Below are 19,044 nucleotides of genomic sequence, written 5' to 3'. Positions count from 1 at the left end.
TGCGCTTTAATGGTCCCTCTGTGTCCACCAAGCCCTTCCCTCCAGGGACGGGGTTACAGGAGTGTACCACAAACCCCAGATTGGGATGCAGATTCCAGGGATCTAAACTCACATTCTCTTATAAGCTGAGCAACACCTCCAGCCTAGGACTTCTTAGCAGTGTTTAACTCTGAATTGTGAATGGCTAGCCACAAATCAACACCCATTTAAAGAAAACACTCTTCAAAACTACTGGCTGTAAAAAGAAGGGGGGGGGGTGAAAGAAATTTTTAAAAATTAAAAAAATAAACTAAAACTGCACTCTTGGCATACTCAGATAACCAAGTTTACTCCTTCTCGAGTCTCCGAGGGAGTAGAAGACCAGGTTTGACAATGAAGCTTAATTGTTTAGGGTTAAGATGTTGTTAGGTCTAGATAGGTGTTCTAAGCTGATAATGACAATATGTGATGAAGATTGGGATACATTCAGAAATTTAGATGCACCAAGATAGGAAAGATGTCTTCTTCAAGGCTGTCAAATACAAATAGCCAAAACACTAAGAATGTAACATTTATATAATTCCTCATTGTGTCACGGTTCTTCTTGCCATAGGTAATATATTGTATATATGTGTAATAATATAAATGTGTATGAAAATAAAATAATTAAAAATAAATAAAATTAAATTTAAAAAGTAAAGGCAATACAAATAACTTTTGTGGGGAAAAAAAAAAAATACCAGGCATAGTGGTACATGCCTTTTCTCCCACGTTTCAGGAAACAGAGTTCAAGCCCAGCCTGTTCTACACATGAGTGAGTTCCAGGACACCCAGGGCCACATAGACCCTAACACAGAAAAAGACAAAAGTTATCATGAAACAAGAACAGGATGACATAACATTGTTAACAAAAGTATATTTTAAAAACTGAGGAAAAGTCGGGGTGGGGGAGGGGTGGCAGTAGCCTACACCTTTAATCCCAGCACTTGGGAGGCAGAGGCAGGCGGATCATTGTGAGTTCGAGGCCAACCTGGTCTACACAGCAAGTTCAGGACACTCAAGGTTACACAGAGAAACCCTGTCTCCAAAAAAAAAAAAAAAAGGGGGGGGGGGGGGGGGAGCTTTTGGAAATGGAAAAAAACAAAAAAAAAAAAAAAAACAAACAAAAAAAAAAAAACAATACATTTCAAAGATCAAACCGAAACCACTTGAAACATCAAAGAGAATTCAGCAAATCTCAAAGCACAAACTTGAAGTAAAATATTTATGTAAAAATATTAATAACACCTACACTAGGACTATGGAAAAAAAAACCCTTTAAAAGTCCCTGTTGGCAGGGCTGAAGAGATGGGCCGATGGTTAAGGGCATTTGCTGCTCATCCAGAGGATCAGAGTTTAGTTTCCAGTGCCCAGGCAGCCTAACTGTAGCTACAGAAGAGTCTGGTGCATCTGAGGGCACCTGCCCTTATGTGTGCATACCCACATGCTGACATGTACATCGTCACATGACTAAAAACAATAAAATAAATATTTTTTATAAAGTTCCTGTTGGCAATAATAGAGAAAATGCACAAACAAACAAGTCAAATACTGAATAATCCAAAAGAGGTCAGGAAACTAAGAGGAAAGAAAAACAAAACAAAACAACAAAACCAGAAAAGGGGGGAGGAAACGACAACAAATGCTAAGGCTGAATCCAAATATATTACATGGAATGTAAACAGTCCAAATACAACTGAGAGAAACTGCCAGAGTGGATTAAAAAAAGAAATGCTATGCTGTATACAAGAAATACACTTTATTATACTATAATTAGCACAGATGTTAGAATTGAGAAAACACACACCCAGCAAACATTAAACAAGAAACCTATGTAGATAAAATCAAGAAGAGAAAGTTGCACGATCATGAAGGAGTCCGTTTCCACAGCACAGAAACTTGGGCTGTCTGCAGGACCTGAAAACAAGCCTCCCCAGACAGTCAGGAACTGCAGAGCTCAAGGAGGGGCCACACACACGGCCACCTGGAGAGTGCCCTCTCTCCACACTCAGCAGAAGAGAGGAGCTGCATCTACAGCGCTTTTATACCTCAGCAAATAAAGTACAAATCAGCATCCGAAAGAAACCCTCCCAGAATTTAAAATTAAATATTTCTACCTTAATTCTGGGAATAGTAAACGTTTTCTATCAAAAGCCAGAATGTGCTCTCTTTAGATTTTGAGGGCCATACTTGGTCTCTATCTCATACTGGTTTTGTTCTCTCTCGCACAATTCTTCTTTTATTAATAGGCTTACATTTACACGTAAAAGCTGGGGTGAACCAGATGTGGCTGAAAGGTCACAGCCCGTCCTCCTCATTCTAAATAATTAGTGAGTCAATGAGTGTATCCCAAGACTTAGGAAAATTTACTTAACTGACAATGAAACACATGTGTCAAAATAGTGCAAGGCTACAGCAGTGCCTAAGGAAAAATGACAGCACCAACAGCCAAGAATAAGCACCACAAAAGAACCATAAAGTGAACCCAGAAGATGTCTTAATAAGCAAAAGGGGATGGGGTATGACTTTCACACGTACTCTGGTGCCTCATATTTGGATGGGGAGGCCTGGGCACTCAGAGAAAGGATAGCAGGCTACCAAGAAGAGACTTGATACCCTATGAGCATATACCAGGGGAGGAAATCCCCCTCAGGAACAGTCATAGGGGAGGGAAGTAAGGGGAAAATGGGAGGGAGGGAGGAATGGGAGGATACAAGGGATAGGAAAACCATTGAGATGTAACAAGAATAAATTTTAAAAAAAAAGAAAAAGGGGAGATAATCAATAAAGCCAAAGGCTGAGTCCTGAGATTGCCAAGATCAGCACAGCCCTCAGCCTCCGCGGTGACACAGCTCTGAGGACTTAGGGTGGCTAGAAACTGTTAGCTTCTACCAACTGGGTATCAATGGCACTCAACACCTACCTGAGACAGAAAGTGTCTACTGATATATCATCAATCTCTTGGGGAATGAGAGGCATAAAACTAGTACCTGCCGATTTGAGGACCACACATCTAGCCACACAAAAGAACAAGAAGAAACATGTTAGCAAAAGCAAGGTTAAAAGGAGACCGGGCACTCCAAAGTCATTTAAAAGGAATGAGCACTTATCACTGTAAACAATTCTATTAGATACATTTAAGAACGGAGGTGAAACTCAGCAAGTCTTTACATGTCAGGAAATATCAGTCTCCCTGGGGAAAATGATAGTCTAAGTAGTACAATAGTTTTTAAAAAAAAATATCTAGTTTGCAGTCAACTGCCTTCTGCCTTCCGGTGGCTTTACTGGCAAATGCTACCATCTATCTTACAGCACCGGTTCTGTGCTGTGTCCTACAAAAACAGAACGCTTCTCAAATCACTGCATGAATCAACAAATCATTAACAAACATTCAGAAATACACAATAACAATATACCATGGCCAGACATGGATCATTCAAAGAAAGATAATCAATCAATATAATCTATCACATTAACAAATTGACCCCAAGAGCATATGAACATAGCAGAAAGAATACATCACAAGAGTCAAGATCTATTCGTTATTTTAAAAAAAAACAAATTCACAAACTAAAAATAAATTTCCTTAGTATGATAGAAAGTACTTATTTAAAAGAGTAACTTAAAAACAAACAAACAAACAAAAAACTACAACCAACACAACATGTTGTAGTACAGACCAAAAGTTTTCCTTGGCAGAAAAATTGTAAGACCAGTTTTTTGTGGGACTCCTAACAGTGGGAGCAGGAGCTGCCTCGGAGGCGTGCTTGCTTTGGGGACCCTTTTCCTCACACTAGGTTGCCTTGTCCAGCCTTAATACAAGGGGAGGTGCCTAGTGTTTGGTTGACACCCCTGGGAGGCCTGCCCTTTTCTAAAGAGAACCACCTGAGGAAGAGTAGATGGGGGTAGGAGGGTGGGGAAGAGGGGGCAACCACACTGCCACCACTGGGAGGAGACAGGAAACTGCAATCAGGATGTAAAAAAAAATTTTTTAAATAATAATTATAAGACCAAGATGCCCGTTCTCAGCACTCCTGCTCAGTCCCATACTGAAAGTTCTAGCCAATGGGGTAAGGCAAGAAAAAGAAACAGAAAGCATGAATATGAAAAATGAGTTTAAAAACATGTCACCATTTACAAAGACACAAGTGTCTACACCCAAACTCCTCCTGGGGCATTTATTTCAAAGAAGTTCACAGAACTGAGAAGGGCTTACATGGCTGCATGGCACAACATCAACTGTGCATTCTTTAAAAAGTCAAAGACGCCCTAATTTTAAACACACTATAAAGCTACAGTAATTGAAACACAGATGGACACAGGTCAAAGAGAACAAATGGTCTAGAAAAGTGAACTACACAAAGAGAACCAGTGGCCAATGCCTTCACTTTTTAATAATTTTAGTGAGGTACTGTTTACATGCCATACAATGTACTCACTTAAATGTACATAAAACCTAACGCCCAGGGCTGTGCAGGCACTATTACACACAGGTATGTTCACGTCCAGAGCCCGTAAGAGCCACGCTGTACACTCTTCCTCACATGTAGCTCTGCACACATGCTACCTCACTTTTATATTATAAATCTGCCATACTGACCTGCACAGAATAAGTGGGGCCTGTGCAACTGGCTTCTTCCCCTGAACTGACACTTTCAAGACATTTCTCTCCATTGTCAAACTGCACTCGCGCGTTATCCACTTCTTAGCTGACCCCTGAGCTGCTTCCACTTTAGGCTACCATGGACAGTGCTGCCACTACGGTCTGCACTATGTTTTTGTGTGGGTGTACACCTTCATTTCGTTTGTGTGTGATACTAGCTCGGGTAAGTCCCACAGTGATCTGGTATTTACAACTCTTTGAAAATGCCTAATTTTCTAATATATACCAGTTTATATTCTCACCAATAGCATACAAAGGTTCTAAATCTTCCACATTTTTGTTAGTATGTTTTTGGTTTTGGTTCATTTTTTTCACAACAGGGTTTCTCTGTGTAGCTTTCCTATCCTGGACTTGCTTTGTAGACCAGGCTAGCATCAAACCCAGAGACCCACTTGCCTCTGCCTCCCGAGTGCTGGGACCACAGGCATGCACCACTACGCCCACTTGTCTTCCCTAGTCTAATCATCATGGCAGGGCACTTCCTGCGCTCACATTTGCTCCACGTGTCTTTCCAAAGAACTGAGAAGAAAACCTATGCATCGGTATCAGAGGCAACTCAGCAACAAAATCAAATGAACTCTGATACAAACAACAATTCAGATAAAGCATTAGAGCAAGTGAAAAAGCCATTCTCCAAAGAGACAGGAATCCATTTGCAAAACGTTCTAGGAAAATGCCAATTAATACTAACAGAGAGTAAGTCAGTGATGGCCAAGCCTCAGAAGCTGGCGCCGGGCGAGCCTGCACAGGTGAGCATGAAGGAGAGCATGGGGCACGTGGTGTGAGGCCGTGCTGACCTCAGCACTTACTTGCATCACAGCACTGACGGCTAACTAGACCGAAGTACATGTGCTAGCTCACAGAATAGGATACCAAAGAAAAATTTTAAAGAAATATGAAAAGATGATCTGTTTTTATTAAATGGCAAAAATGAGGTCAGCATGCAGGGAGGGCACTGCGCTTGTCCTGTTTCCCACAGCCACTGTCTCTGAGCTGTGGCTGTATGTCTATTCTGCTCCTCGCTATGGCTGCCTTCTGGGGGGTGGTTGGGGCAGAAACTCAAGCCTCGACCCCTCAGTGGTGGGATCACAGGCTTCCATCAAGAGGACAAGCGGTAACTTCTATAAATAAAGACCTCTTTCCACCTTGCTATTATTGCCTGGTCAACAACGAAGCAACTGATGATATGTTTAACTTGTTATTTCTTTTGCTTTTATGGAAAACATAGGGCAGTAGTTCCATTTAGCTACAGTCCTGCGCCACAGTTTCAGTTACCCATCGCCAAATGTGAAATGGAAAGCTCCAGAAATAAACTATTTATAAATGTTAAATTGCATGCATCTGAGAAGTGATGAAATCTTATACTGAGCAGGACACCGTAGCCACTAAGCCTCCCTCTATGTAGAACACACACTCGTCGCCTAGCCTGTTTGGTTATCGGCTCAAATGGCATAGAATAGCTGTGCTCCAGCACTCCCTTTTTAAAATAATGGCTCAGGGCATAAGAACAGTGATACCACAAAGTGGAAAAGCCAAAGAGGAGCCACAAAGGGATTCAATTAAGAAAAAAAGATGAATGTTCTTGTTTTAAAAATGGGGGGAAAAAAAAAGAAAGAAAGAAAGAAAGAAAAATGATATGCTGAAATAGTTATTCTGGTAAGAGTTGTATGCAAAACTACAGAGAAAAAGAAGCCCACATTGTTACAGAGGCATACCTCAACTGGGCAAACTGCGCCACCACCCAGGCTAAGAGCCTAGTAAGATGGAGTGGGAGGGCTCTGGATCAGCGGCTGGCGTTGGATCACATGCGCCTTCCATGACTAGGTGTCCCGTTTAACAACACACCTAGACGTGCTCTTCAGCTATTATAAATTACCCTGACCCTGTGGGAGCGAGCTTCTGAGCCTTCTCATCCTACTACACGCTATGCACTTAGATCAGGGCCCTGACAATGCAGACAAGTATCCATCCCAAGTCCATTTCCAAAATCTTACGAACAACTGGGAAGTGATCTTTTTTTTTTTAATCTGTTTCTTTCCATTACATAGTACTGAAGATTTTGTCACTGATTTAAGATTCAAAGAGAACAAACTTTTCCAGACTCCAGTGGACATGACAGATTTTAACACAGCAAAACCCAAAGACTAGTCACTGCCAAAGATTATATACAGGCCCAACAACAGGATTCTGGTTAGTGTTGCAAAAGATCAAAATATAAATCAATTACAAACTTAGACTTGATTTGTAATTAGTCTCCAACTATATTTTCCAGAATTTCACAGAATACCTGAGTTCTCCCACTAGTACTCTCTCCTGGATAAGTGAAATTATTTCAGCTTTTAGAAAAGTCAGCTGTATTTAGTATTAACCTCATTTATACAGGAGGATACTCCAAAATTTATTTTCAAACACATTACTAGAAGGTTGGGAATGGGTAGAAATGATATATCAATTTACATAGGCTATTATAAAAATAAGAACAGATTAGAAATTAAGCAAGCCTGTCAGAAAGCAACCAAGCCAGAGCCCAAAGGCCTGTGTCCAGGTACTTATATAGAACAAGACATTGGTTAAGTAAAAGTAAAATGTCCTTACAAGATGAGTCAAAATCTCAAGCTACCTGCAAGGGGCACCTTTCCATATCTGGCCTCTTTAATAAAATAAAAATGAGATTTCCTACAAACCAAAAGCACATTTAAAACTTCGTTAACTTTTATAAAAAGGAATTTCTATGATTTCATGGCAAAGAAAGTAAATGACTCCCAGGCCCCAGCATATTAAAAGCAGAGGCATATGAAGCAACAAGACACATCAATCGTTAAGTATAAACTGTCCCCAACTACCAGCAGAGCCATGTGATGCCTGTGGCTCACACTTCACAGCTGTGGGAAGAGCTCCCACCCTGCACCATTCCACCCTCCCTTCTCACCCCTGCTTTCTCTTAGAGCATCTATAACCCAGCACAGCAGACAGCCTGGACCAGCATTCTGACAGCTGCTTGGGTCACACTTGCCAGCCCTGGAGCCTGTGCACTGAGCAAACACCACAGACAACAGAACATCTCCACAAGAGGCACCTACGTTCTTTCCGATGTTCAACTAAGCCCACGGCCTGCTTGGCTGAGCACTTTGCAAACCAGTTGTCCCCAAGTAAAACAGTGACTTCATTAGTGTGGACAAGTTTTCCTGGCATGAAGGCAAGAGGGCCGAATGGTACCTATTGGTTAAAAAAGACACAGAGAAAGGCAAAAATTTTAAACATACATTTTAAAAATACTTAGCATGAGAAACCCTATATTATGGAGTTCTTATCTATGCATTGTGAAAAATAAAATGTCAGTTTCATAGAAATTTAACACTGTATTAGAATTTTACCAGGAAAATCTATAGAAAATTACATTCAGCTAATAATCCATGTTAAAACATGAAATTAAATCCACAGCTATTTCCATAACAGCTCTTAGAGAAAGTAGCGTTGTCCCTGAATGCTTATGCATTTCATTCATTCTTTCTCTCTCTTCACTTTTTAAAAGATTTTTACTTATTTATTAACTTTATGTATATGAGTGCTCTATCTACATGTATACCTACAGGGCAGGAGAGGGTATCAGATCCCAGTATAGATGGTTATGAGTCACCATGCGGTTGCTGGGAATTGAACTCAGGACCTCTGGAAGAGGAAATAGTGCTCTGCTCTTAACCACTGAGCCATCTCTCTAGCCCCTATTTCATTAATTCTTAAGTCTAAATGAAACCAAAACAGTAATGAACTATAGTCAGTGGAGAATACTTTACAACTGCGTTTTAAAGGTAGGAACTGGTGGTTTTATTGCATCTACACATCCACACTTAACCGAGCACCACAGAGCAGACCCTCGTGAGTCACACTGCTGAAGTAAAGGCTGAGGCCAAGGGCTCAGCACAGACTGTGTGCCATGAAGAAAGTCATTCAAAAACCAAGCACCTCTCATATTTAAAAAAAAAAAAAAAAATCAGTGTTCTGGGGTCTAATTCTATGAGTTAGCAAATATTATGGCTTATTCTTGTTTTGGCTAACAGGAAATAACTGAATCCCATATTCCTGTCATAATTAGTTTATATACAAGAATATATTTGCATACCAAACATCAGATTTTTGCTAATATTTGACATTTATCATAATAATTATATACAAATCATTGTATTGTTCTTGTTTTAAGGCCTAACAAAGCAAAGCTTCCTTGCTACGGAGTCTCCTCTGACAGTTTGTGAACTGACACAGGCAGCAGGGGAAATCCTACCATTTCGCCATTAGACTGTCTACAACAAACAACACGTGACTGTAAAAAGAGCACGGCTAGCATACCATGATGTCGTACGACAGCTTGTCAGGCAAGGTCCTCAGTCTCTCTTGAAGAGCACTATAGTCACTGTCTACTTTCTCCCTGATGAGGAAAACACCAAACACAGAGTGAGTGCACAGAGCAGCAATGGCAGAGTCCCGCTGGCTGCATCCAACAGTTCACAGCACTATAAACCGCTTTACAAGGTCCAGCAATGACATCATTCTCCCGTAAGTTCACTCAAAAACAGAACACTCACATCTCGACAACTCACTTCCTCAGGTAGGAGATGGCCTGGTCTAAACACAGTGTTGGAATTAAGTAATGTGGAGGGGCTGACATTTAGAGGAGTCAGAAACTCAGACTGAGAAGACACATCATACAGCTGCTGAGAGAATCAACAGACTGGACAGCAGAGACTGTGAGCACAAAATGGCACCAGGTGCTTCAGTCCTCATCAGAAAACTTAACCTCAGAGACCAGGTACCACCAACCCTTCAACTCGCCATATGAATGTGAACGAGGTAAGAAATCCGGTCAAGAGCAGACAACAACGAGACAGCAGTAACGCAAACCACACTTCAACTAGCCTCTGAATCTGTTTCAGAGTGTGTCGAGTCAGCGTGGTGGCACACGCCTGCAACCCTGGGCCTAGGAAACAGCAGACAGGAGGGTCAGGAGTTCTAGGTCATTCTCGGTTGCCTGCCAGCCAACCTGTTGGATTACACTGGATAATTTGGGGAAGTGTGTGGGGGAGCATCCATTCAGGCAACCCTAAGATTTGGCTGGATGTGTCTCCACTGGAGCAGAAAGCAGCATGTGTCTGAACTTCCTCCATAGGGAGGAGCTACTTGGAGTCGATGCGAAAATGATACTTCTTTAGAGGCCAAGTTTCCTAAAGACTCTTTGCTAGTGTGCAGGTTGCACACAACGCTAGCATAATGAACTTTCCTGTTACAAGATCACAAAAACAATAAGCTCACAAACTCAGCAGGTAATTTAAGTGAACACATACTGTCAGACTAAAATTTATCCAAACTGCCATGTACAGAATCACCCAGATAATAAAAATGAGTCTGCCAAAAGCCATGGAACTGGTGTCAGTTTACTGCTTAGTTCCAGTACAGCAGTAGTAGCCTAATTAATAAAGAGTATCCATTCAGTCTTAAGATCTCAGGGAATTTCACCTGTGCTGCTATTTACCCTGAAAATGCTCCTGCAGTAATATCACTCACCATTTCCTCTTACACAAGGTAACACAGAAAGAAAACAGGAAAGAAATACTGGAGAGAGCCCATCTCCTGTATCTGTCAAGACACACTGTGTGTGTGTGCGTGTGTGTGTGTGCGCGCACACACACACATGTGCAAGCCATAGATCAACACTGGGATTTTCTAACTTACTTTTGAGACAGTCTTGCCAAATTACCCCATTTTGTATCTTAAAGAAATAAATTGTCCCTTGGGGCATATCTTTATATAGACAAAAATGACAAAAAGCCTTCAAGGATGGGACTATGTATCAGGATCAGGATCTAGAAGGACCATAGCTTTAAAGTCAAAGTAGAAAGTGGATCCGCGCCCTCCTACTTCACTTACATAAATTCACCTTAGCCTTGGCTTCTTCCTTCTGTGTTAAAACTGGAAAATACTTGTTCACAGGTTCAAGAGCATTAAGCATCATTTTCAGGAAAGATTAAGCACTAAGATAAGATCCCACTTAACTTAGTCATTCAGTTGGATAGTGTGACTTACTGAGTGATGACGAGACTGCTGAATGTTAGGCTCTAAGACAGGGTCAATATGAACAATAAACAGGAGGATGTGACACAGGGCCAACACACCACAGGCACTGATGGAACACTAACAGCCTCTGTGACCCACACTGAGACTGTAAAAGCTCAAGTATCCACCCACTATCTAATGCTTCTGATTAGGTCCAATTAAAGCTAGCATTCAGCACGTCTTACACTGGTAATCACACCTAGAAAAGGGGATTAAAACAAAATCATGTGTACCCTCAGAGAACAGAAAGTTCAACCAAGATAATGCCAGCAATCAGTATTTCCAAATGAACACTCAGCCTTAACCTTCATTAATAATTCTCTCTAGAACAAAAATACGGACAAACTGGAGAATCGTTAAGACTGGAGTTGCGGTTTCTACATTTTGAGTTATTTTCTAAAAGCAGAAAAAGAAAGTGGAGATGCTTTAAAATGCCCCAACGTGGAAATACTTTTTGAAGGGAGTCCAGCTATATGTCTTGAAGAAATCCCTGAAAAATCATTTTGGTCAAAATGTCCACGGCCAAGTATTTAACCACAACCTGAACTCCACAACCCTCAACTGCACAAGATCAATGGTCCCTTTAAAACATTACATGCCTACGCAGCAGGAAGTCAGTGTGTGTGTGCGTGTGTGTCCTCTCCTCCCCCCCTCATTCACATACAAACACACACATCCAACAAGGAGGACAGAAGCCCACTGGGGCTAACGTTACACATGGTTACATGTGGTTATACGCCAGCATACATGTTTTGGGAGTGAATCCAAGTCCTATGCAGGAGTAGCATAGGCTTTAACTGCTAAACCATCTCTCTGGCTGTAAAGATACAAATCGTCTTTCCTTGAGACCGGGTTTCTCTGTTTAACAGCTCTGGCTGACCTGAAATTCACTTTGTAGACCACGCTGGCCTCGAACTCAGATCCCCTTGCCTCTGCCTTCTGAGTGCTTGAATCCAAGGTATGTGTCACTGCTCCTAGCTTTAATTTTTTTTTTTTTTTTCAGTTTTTCGAGACAGGGTTTGTCTGTGTAGCCTTGGATGTCCTGGACTCACTTTGTAGACCAGGCTGGCCTTGAACTCACAGCAATCTACCTGCCTCTGCCTCCCGAGTGCTGGGATTAAAGGCGTGTGCCACTACCACCTGGCAAATTTTTGTTTTTTATTTGAACATTTGCATACACACACACACACACACACACACACACACACACACACACACACACACACAATGTCTGGTGTCCTCCTAAGTCAGAACAGCACAGGGTCCTCTGGAACCAGAGCTAAAGTTAATGTGAGCCACCATGTGGTGCTGGGAACTGGCCTGGGTCCTTTGCAAGAGTGACAAGAGCTCTAAAGCACGGAGCCATCTCTCCAGCCTCACACAAGCTGCCTTAAGAACAAACATTAAAGCCTGCTTACAGGCGAGCAGAATCTGTATTTGTACCCAGAATAGTAACAGATCTCCATCAACCTTATTTCTTGGATACGTAAATTTTGGGTGCTTTAGTCTTACTAAAATACAGAAAGCAAGAGATAATTACCTAAAATAGTGTTTCTTCATTTGGACAACAAAGCCCAGGTATAGTTGGAGCAAGCCTCTCAAACCCCCATGCCCCCGTGCCTGTCCTCACGGTCTCTGACACACAGTACATTCAGTACCACCACCACCCCTTTTCCTGGTATCAGACTGAACCTTGGGCCTTATGTATGCTAAGCAAAGGCTCTACGACTGACAACATTCCCAGCCCTCTTTTTTTTTTTTTTAAGATTTATTTATTCATTTAATATTATGTATACAGTGCTCTGCCTGCATGTACACCTACACCCAGAAGAGGGCGTCAGGTCACATTATAGATGGTTGTGAGCCACCATCCTGGGATATTTATACCCAGGCTGACCTTGAACCTGCCACCCTCCTACATCTACCCCCTAGCAGTTGGGATGAATGGGCTGTGCCACCAAGATACAAGCCATGAGTCTTACTTCCAAGTTTTATTCAAGAAGCCTGCTTCACACCAAACAGCTTCACACAACATTCCTCATAGAAGTAAGAACTATAACCCAACTGAATGGCATTAAAAACAAAACAAAAAACCCAAAAGTTTCTTTCGAACCTTTGTTGGCCATGCCTACATGTCTCTGCAAAGCATCTTTCTTCAATTTTTAAAAGGCATTAAGATCAGGACGTGTGTGTGTGTGTGTGTGTGTGCGCGCGCGCATTTAAAGGTACCAATGTCTTGCTCTCAAATGCCTCAGAAAGAAGCCGATTAGTGAGTGAGACATGAGTGGTGTTTAATCACGGTGCACCTGCACAGTCCAATTGCTCTGAGCAGGTGAGGATTTCTCTAACAGAATGGGATACAGACATCAAATATAGTCCACATATTTAATTTTTCTCTTATGGGAAAAACACTTTTGTAAAGAGAAAGTAAGCACTATATCTCTTGTTCCAGGCAAGTGACAGATTCTCAACTCCATCTTTGAAGGGATGAAATGAAATATCTCTGTTCAGAAGAGCAGAATCTTCCAACTGTAACTAAGTAGGGAGACGACTGGCAGAAAATACCAGCACTAAATTGTCTTATTGGAGGAAGTTGCCCATCAGTCTCTTTCCCTTTATCTAATAAAACCCGATAAACAAACAAACAAAAAAATCAGAAAACACCGTGAGGTGCTTAAAAAGAAAGGGTTTTAAATTAGTGCAAATTATGTGGGTTTCTAAGAAGCAGCGAATCCTAAAGCTTCTGAAATGTCCAGGAGTCAATAGAATCTATTTTTAGTTTATTATCACCACTCCAGAACTATCCTACAAACACCTAAATAAGCCTACTTCAATTCAGCTGACTAGAAAGTCAACCACTCCTCTGCAACAGAGCCGTGGGCCACATCAGAGGCCATCCCTCAGGTCTAGCCGGCCTTTCTAAAGTTTGTAATCCATCTGCACTGGAGCTCCACTGGCTTGCAGGGTGCCTGGGCCACCTCTAGAACGAGACAATGAAGAAAGTTCAGTCAGGCAGAGTGTCTCTATCACTGCTACAGGAAGTAATGACAACTTTCCTCGGTGTCCTCTTACGTATAAGGACATTGTCAAGATACATGACAAAATATGATCACTCTTCAAAGAAAACAATTCTTTCTGTGAACTGTTGGGGAAAAGAAAGCTCCTCATTCACAATGTAAATGTATCTGTATGAAATCAGAGGCACCGCTACTTTTTTTTTTCCTAACTGGTCACAAAAAATGCTTAGTGACTTCACTTAATTAGATAATTAATATCTACCAAAATAATTTAAGGCAAGATAGAGACATATTCCTTTTATAATTGTTTCACACTTCAGAGCTTACTTCATCAGAAAAGTTGACGACCTAACACATGCTCCCTGTATTTCATGAATCACCAGAAAACATCAAAAATAATCTAAAAATTAAAAGCTGTAATTTTTCAAGATCAGTCTAACAGATTACTGAGAAGCAAATCAAACTACCTCTCCACTAGATGTCCTCCATTTAATTTTGCAGTGGGTGCAGAAGGGACACACGGTTACGGTGGGAGGGACAATATGATCCCATGTGGTCGCCACAGCTGCCACATGGACATGTGACCTGATCCTGAGATCTGTCAGTTATCCTAAGTGCCTGTTTCTTCATTCATAATTAATATTTTGCTCTAAGAATACAATCAGATGTGAATTAATAGTAAGGGGATAGTGTAAAACTGCATAAAAGCATACTGGTCTTTGAAGGAAATCCCCAAGTTTCCTAGGTTAGCCAAGTTTATGTGATAAATTTACAGGTGATTTCTGCAGCCTGTTCATTTCCCTAATTTCCTATAACTGATACATGTTCCTATTATGAGTTAAAAGGAGAAACATGTCAGAAGAGAAGGGAATTTATCTCTCTGAATATTTGTACCAGGTTCTGCTTAAACTTCCATAATTTCCTTTGTCACATCAGTTTAGGTTTTCTGTATTTTCAAAGTTAGTTTTAGGAAACAATGATAGTTATGGCCTTGGACTGGTGGTGTTGACTGCTGTTCCTTGACAAGGACTCATTTCCCAGAGTTTACAGAGATCTCCACATGCTCCCATGGGTCAAAGCTCCCATCAGATTCTAAAAGGGAGGAAAAAAAAAAAAAAAAAAAAAAAAAAGGCAATACTGTTTCTTAATCTACTAAGTATTTAAAATCCTCAAAATGTTTTTCAAGACAGGGTTTCTCTGTGTTAGCCTTGGCAGTCCTGGAGTCCCTTTGTCGACCAGGCTGAGCTCGAACTCACAGCAGTCCACCTGCCTCTGTCTCCCAAGTGCTGGGATTAAAGGTCAAGCTATCAAAATTATCTTTCACTCAAAAGTAAATAAAAATAACTGGGCAAACCTCACCACTTGGTTATGAGTTAATGTGAGTTGTTTTAAAAAAAAGTACAGCTGGGCATGGCAGTGCTCGCTTGTAATCCCAGCACTCCAGGAGGCAGAGGCAGACAAATCACTGTGAGTTCAAGGCCAGACTGGTCTACAAAGCAAGTCCAGACACCCAAGGCTACACAGAGAAACTGTGTCTAAAAAAACCAAAAGCCAAATAAATAAGCAGACAAACAAACTACAAGTATGCCCCCAAGTATGCCCACTATACAGTCTGTGCTTTCCTACATTAGGCAGATACTGACGCCCCACAGGACTTACAGGAGGCTAGAATCTGCCTGCTGTACCTCAGAAGCAAAAGCAGGTTACTCGACTATGGGATCCGGCTGGGACTCATGTACTGCATGCAGCCCTCACACAGCAGCTTGTGAGAACATTAACAATACTGTGTGCTGCTCTTATTTTAAATGAATGAATGAAAAAAAAAAAAAAACTCAAGGTGCAAACTGTGGTTTTCTACTGACACAAAGGTAAAGAAATAAGAAAAATTCCAACCAACAAATCCTCAACTTTCCCAGACGCCCACTGTACTTATGCCAGTCACCAGGAGCTATGAACCAAAGGGCTGGGATGCTGGAAACACATCGTCACAGACAATATTCCAAAAAGTTATAAATGGGAGTGTAAAAAAAATCACTTTTCCTTGTACATGCATGCAGTTGTGTGTCTATATGCAAATGTGCAGGTGGAACTGGATGTACAAGCCCCAGGGAGCTGACCTGAGTGTTGGGAACAGAACATGTGCTCTGTAAGAGCAGCAAGGCCTCACACCTGCTCAGCTACCTTTCTAGGAGCTTTAAAATAATATTGTAAACTCTGAGACACACACACACAGAGAGAGAGAGAGACAGACAGACAGACAGACAGACAGACAGAGAGACAGAGAGAGAATATCCCCATAACACGTCTACCTTTTATCCCCAGAAACTAATTTTCTTATTTTCAAAAATATTAAGGCTTTAGAGACTCCTAAATGTAATGATTTCAAATTACAAGTTAGAAACCATTAAAGAAAAGGAGAAGAGAAAAATAAAATAATTTCTAATTTGAACTCCATAGCACAAATACACATATAACCACTAAACTGAAAGTAATAAAATAAAACGTTTTTAAAATACTGGGGGAAAATTAGTTTCAATTATAAGTGAATTTATCTTTACTATTTTATTATAACCTTTCTATAAAAACTAACCATATATTCACCTTATAGTCAAAATTAAAATTTAAAAACTAATTCAGGGTAGGGGAGCTAGAGCAGATGGCTCAGTAGTTAAGAGCACTTTACTGCTCATGCCAAGGACCTAGATTCAGTTCCCACCACCCATGTCAGGTGACCCACCATCACCTGTAACTCCCAGAAGGCCAAGGCCTTCTTCTGGCCTTCAAAGGCACCAGTCATGCAGGCAGTGCATGTATGTATATGTAAGCACACATTAAAATAAAAGCAGTTTGCTCTAAAACATTACATACAAAAAAAGTATAACAAACATAACCACCCAAGTAGGGATAGTGACAAAAACAACTACCACCACAAAAAGCAGCAGACAGGGAGGGGGGCAGGTCTGTGCCTGCTGTACCCACTCTCCCCATCAACCCTTGGGAGCTGTTCAGTAGTAACAGCAAAAGCCCGTGGTACGTCTAGACGTTTTGTGACTGTTCTCTGCTTTACTTAAGGGGATGGGAAAGGGGCAAAAAGACAACAAAAAAGGAAAAACCCAGAAGAGGGTTCTATACAAAACATAGTCTACTAAATAGGGACTCTGAAAGATCAGCTTCCCAATTTACCACACACTGAAGAATGAATCCACCATTGTGAATAAGTATTTGGGGGGAAGAGGGGTTGTTTGATGTTATTGTTCATTTTTTGGTTTTTTTGTTTTGGTTTGGGTTGGTTTTTTTTTTTTTTTTTTTTTTTTTTTTTTTTGAGACAGCCTTCGCTGTCCTGGACTCGCTTTGTAGACCAGGCTGGCCTCAAATCACAGCAATCCACCTGCCTCTGCCTCCCGAGTGCTGGGATTAAAGGCGTGCACAGACCAGTATTTCACAGACTACATAAAGTAAAACAGAACAAGTTTCATGCACACACAAAGATAGGTTGTAGAAAACACTTTCAGGTATTCACAGGAATGGCTAGGAAGAAATAGTGACTCTGAGGGCAGCCTGGGTTCCAGAGAAGTTCCTAGTGTACCTCGGGACAGCAGGTAAGGCCCTGTCTCCAAAATGGGGGCAAGTGTCTGTGGGGCAGATTCTTCCCTCAACAACATCAGACAAAGATATGCTGTGTACAACTGTGTGTGCGTGTGCACATGTGCGTAAAACACCAGCATATACATGCTTATCTATTTTCCCGTTTCCTGATAGTAAAGAGCAGTTCTCAGAAGATTTATGGTTTTCCCTAGTCACATGTTTCCATTTCCCACTAAGTACTAGGACCATAAACTGTAACAGAAACTAGTTTTCCCAAATTGTCCAGTTTTCTTTTAAAAAGTAACAAACATCAAGCATTTGTTTGAAATTTTCTCTCTCAAAATTCACATGCTCAAGTGTTTTCTAATTTGTCAAACTTTAAGCTACTGTTTGCAACAGTAGACACATGCACAAACAGAACGTTGTATTTTCACTTAAAGTTGGCACTGTGTAATTTAGTGCTAGATTTCTTCACTACCTAAAATCCGCTTATAAGCTTTAAAGGAAATAAGGTGGTTTTTTTTTCTTTTTACTTGTATGTACTTTGGTTGTGCACGTTGAGTACAAGGGCACAAGGAGGCCAAGAGCGTCATATATCCTGGAACTAGAGTTACAGGTCGTCTGCAGCCTGCTACCTGGTGTGCGTGCTGGAAACCCAGCCCGGCTCCCTTTCCAGCCCCCCAGCAGCTATGTCTACACCTCTACTGCATATAACGTATGGCTATACAGGAAACCTCTGTGCAGATTACTTGACTGTGCCCTATAAGGAACACAGAGTCATGCTCCTTTCTTGTGAGACCTGACCAATAGGAATCACCCGCACTGCACTAAAAAGGGCCGTAAGTTCTTTGTTCTAGCAACAGGTAGCAGTCATTTCTTCACCTTCTGAATCTGACTGCCTCTGTGGATTTCTCTAAACGCTAAAATGGCCTTACAGCTTCCATGATGTCATGTAAAAGAAAAAGATGCTGGGACAAATGCCACAAAGACTGCAGGCTCAGTCACCAGGCCTCACTAGCCCAGGCGCTCTTAAACATGGGCAGTGGAGTCCTGAGTGCTGTAGTGGCGGCCTGCGGTACCAATGCTAGTCTCAGACTCATTACAAATACTGGAAGTAGAAGGATGAGATTAAAATAAAACCGTTCAGATAAAACCATAAAAGTAGTCAGATAAAAGCTGACAACTACTGGCACTAGGTGGTGGGCACCCACAGGCTAACTACCCTGCTCCACCATCTTTTGTTTAAAAAGTTTTATCACAAAGCTTATTTAAGACAGGCATGCACAGCTCTAAGAAGATCCGGAGAAGACCAGCTTTCTGCTTGATGGAAAAAATACAGCGTGATTTGGCACAGTGGCCCAGAATTCCACTACTCTGGGAAACTGAGGCAGGAGGACTGCCACAAGTTCCAGGCCTACCTGGTCACAGTGAAAGATAAGACTCAGACAAATAAGATAGCATAAATAGAAAACATTCATAAATATATGTAAAACACTGAGATTTTTATTGTTTTTCCTCATTTATGCAGCATCTCAAGGATCCAGTCTTAGTTCTAGAGTGGCAGGCTGGACATGCACTGCAGCCTGTGAGGCAAGTGGTAGCACATCTGCCTGGAAGAAAACTGAGGGCTCCTAGTCAAACTGCTTCAGGCTGCAC

The 19,044-nt window shown here is 41.4% G+C and overlaps 1 protein-coding gene across 1 annotated transcript in view; it reads right to left on the bottom strand.

The window, feature by feature from the left end:
- Window positions 1-19,044, bottom strand: part of Uri1 (URI1 prefoldin like chaperone) — a 56,294-nt gene that overhangs the window by 12,344 nt on the left and 24,906 nt on the right. The window contains exons 3-4 of the mRNA XM_051162175.1: window positions 9,026-9,104; window positions 7,762-7,897 (exon numbers count right to left, since the gene is read on the bottom strand). Coding sequence (XP_051018132.1) covers window positions 7,762-7,897; window positions 9,026-9,104 — 215 coding nt within the window. The remainder of the gene's footprint in view (window positions 1-7,761; window positions 7,898-9,025; window positions 9,105-19,044) is intronic.

Source organism: Acomys russatus, chromosome 19 (genome assembly GCF_903995435.1).
Source record: "Acomys russatus chromosome 19, mAcoRus1.1, whole genome shotgun sequence".
NCBI classification, from domain to species: Eukaryota; Metazoa; Chordata; class Mammalia; order Rodentia; family Muridae; genus Acomys; species Acomys russatus.
This window is presented reverse-complemented; position numbering and strand designations above follow the sequence as displayed.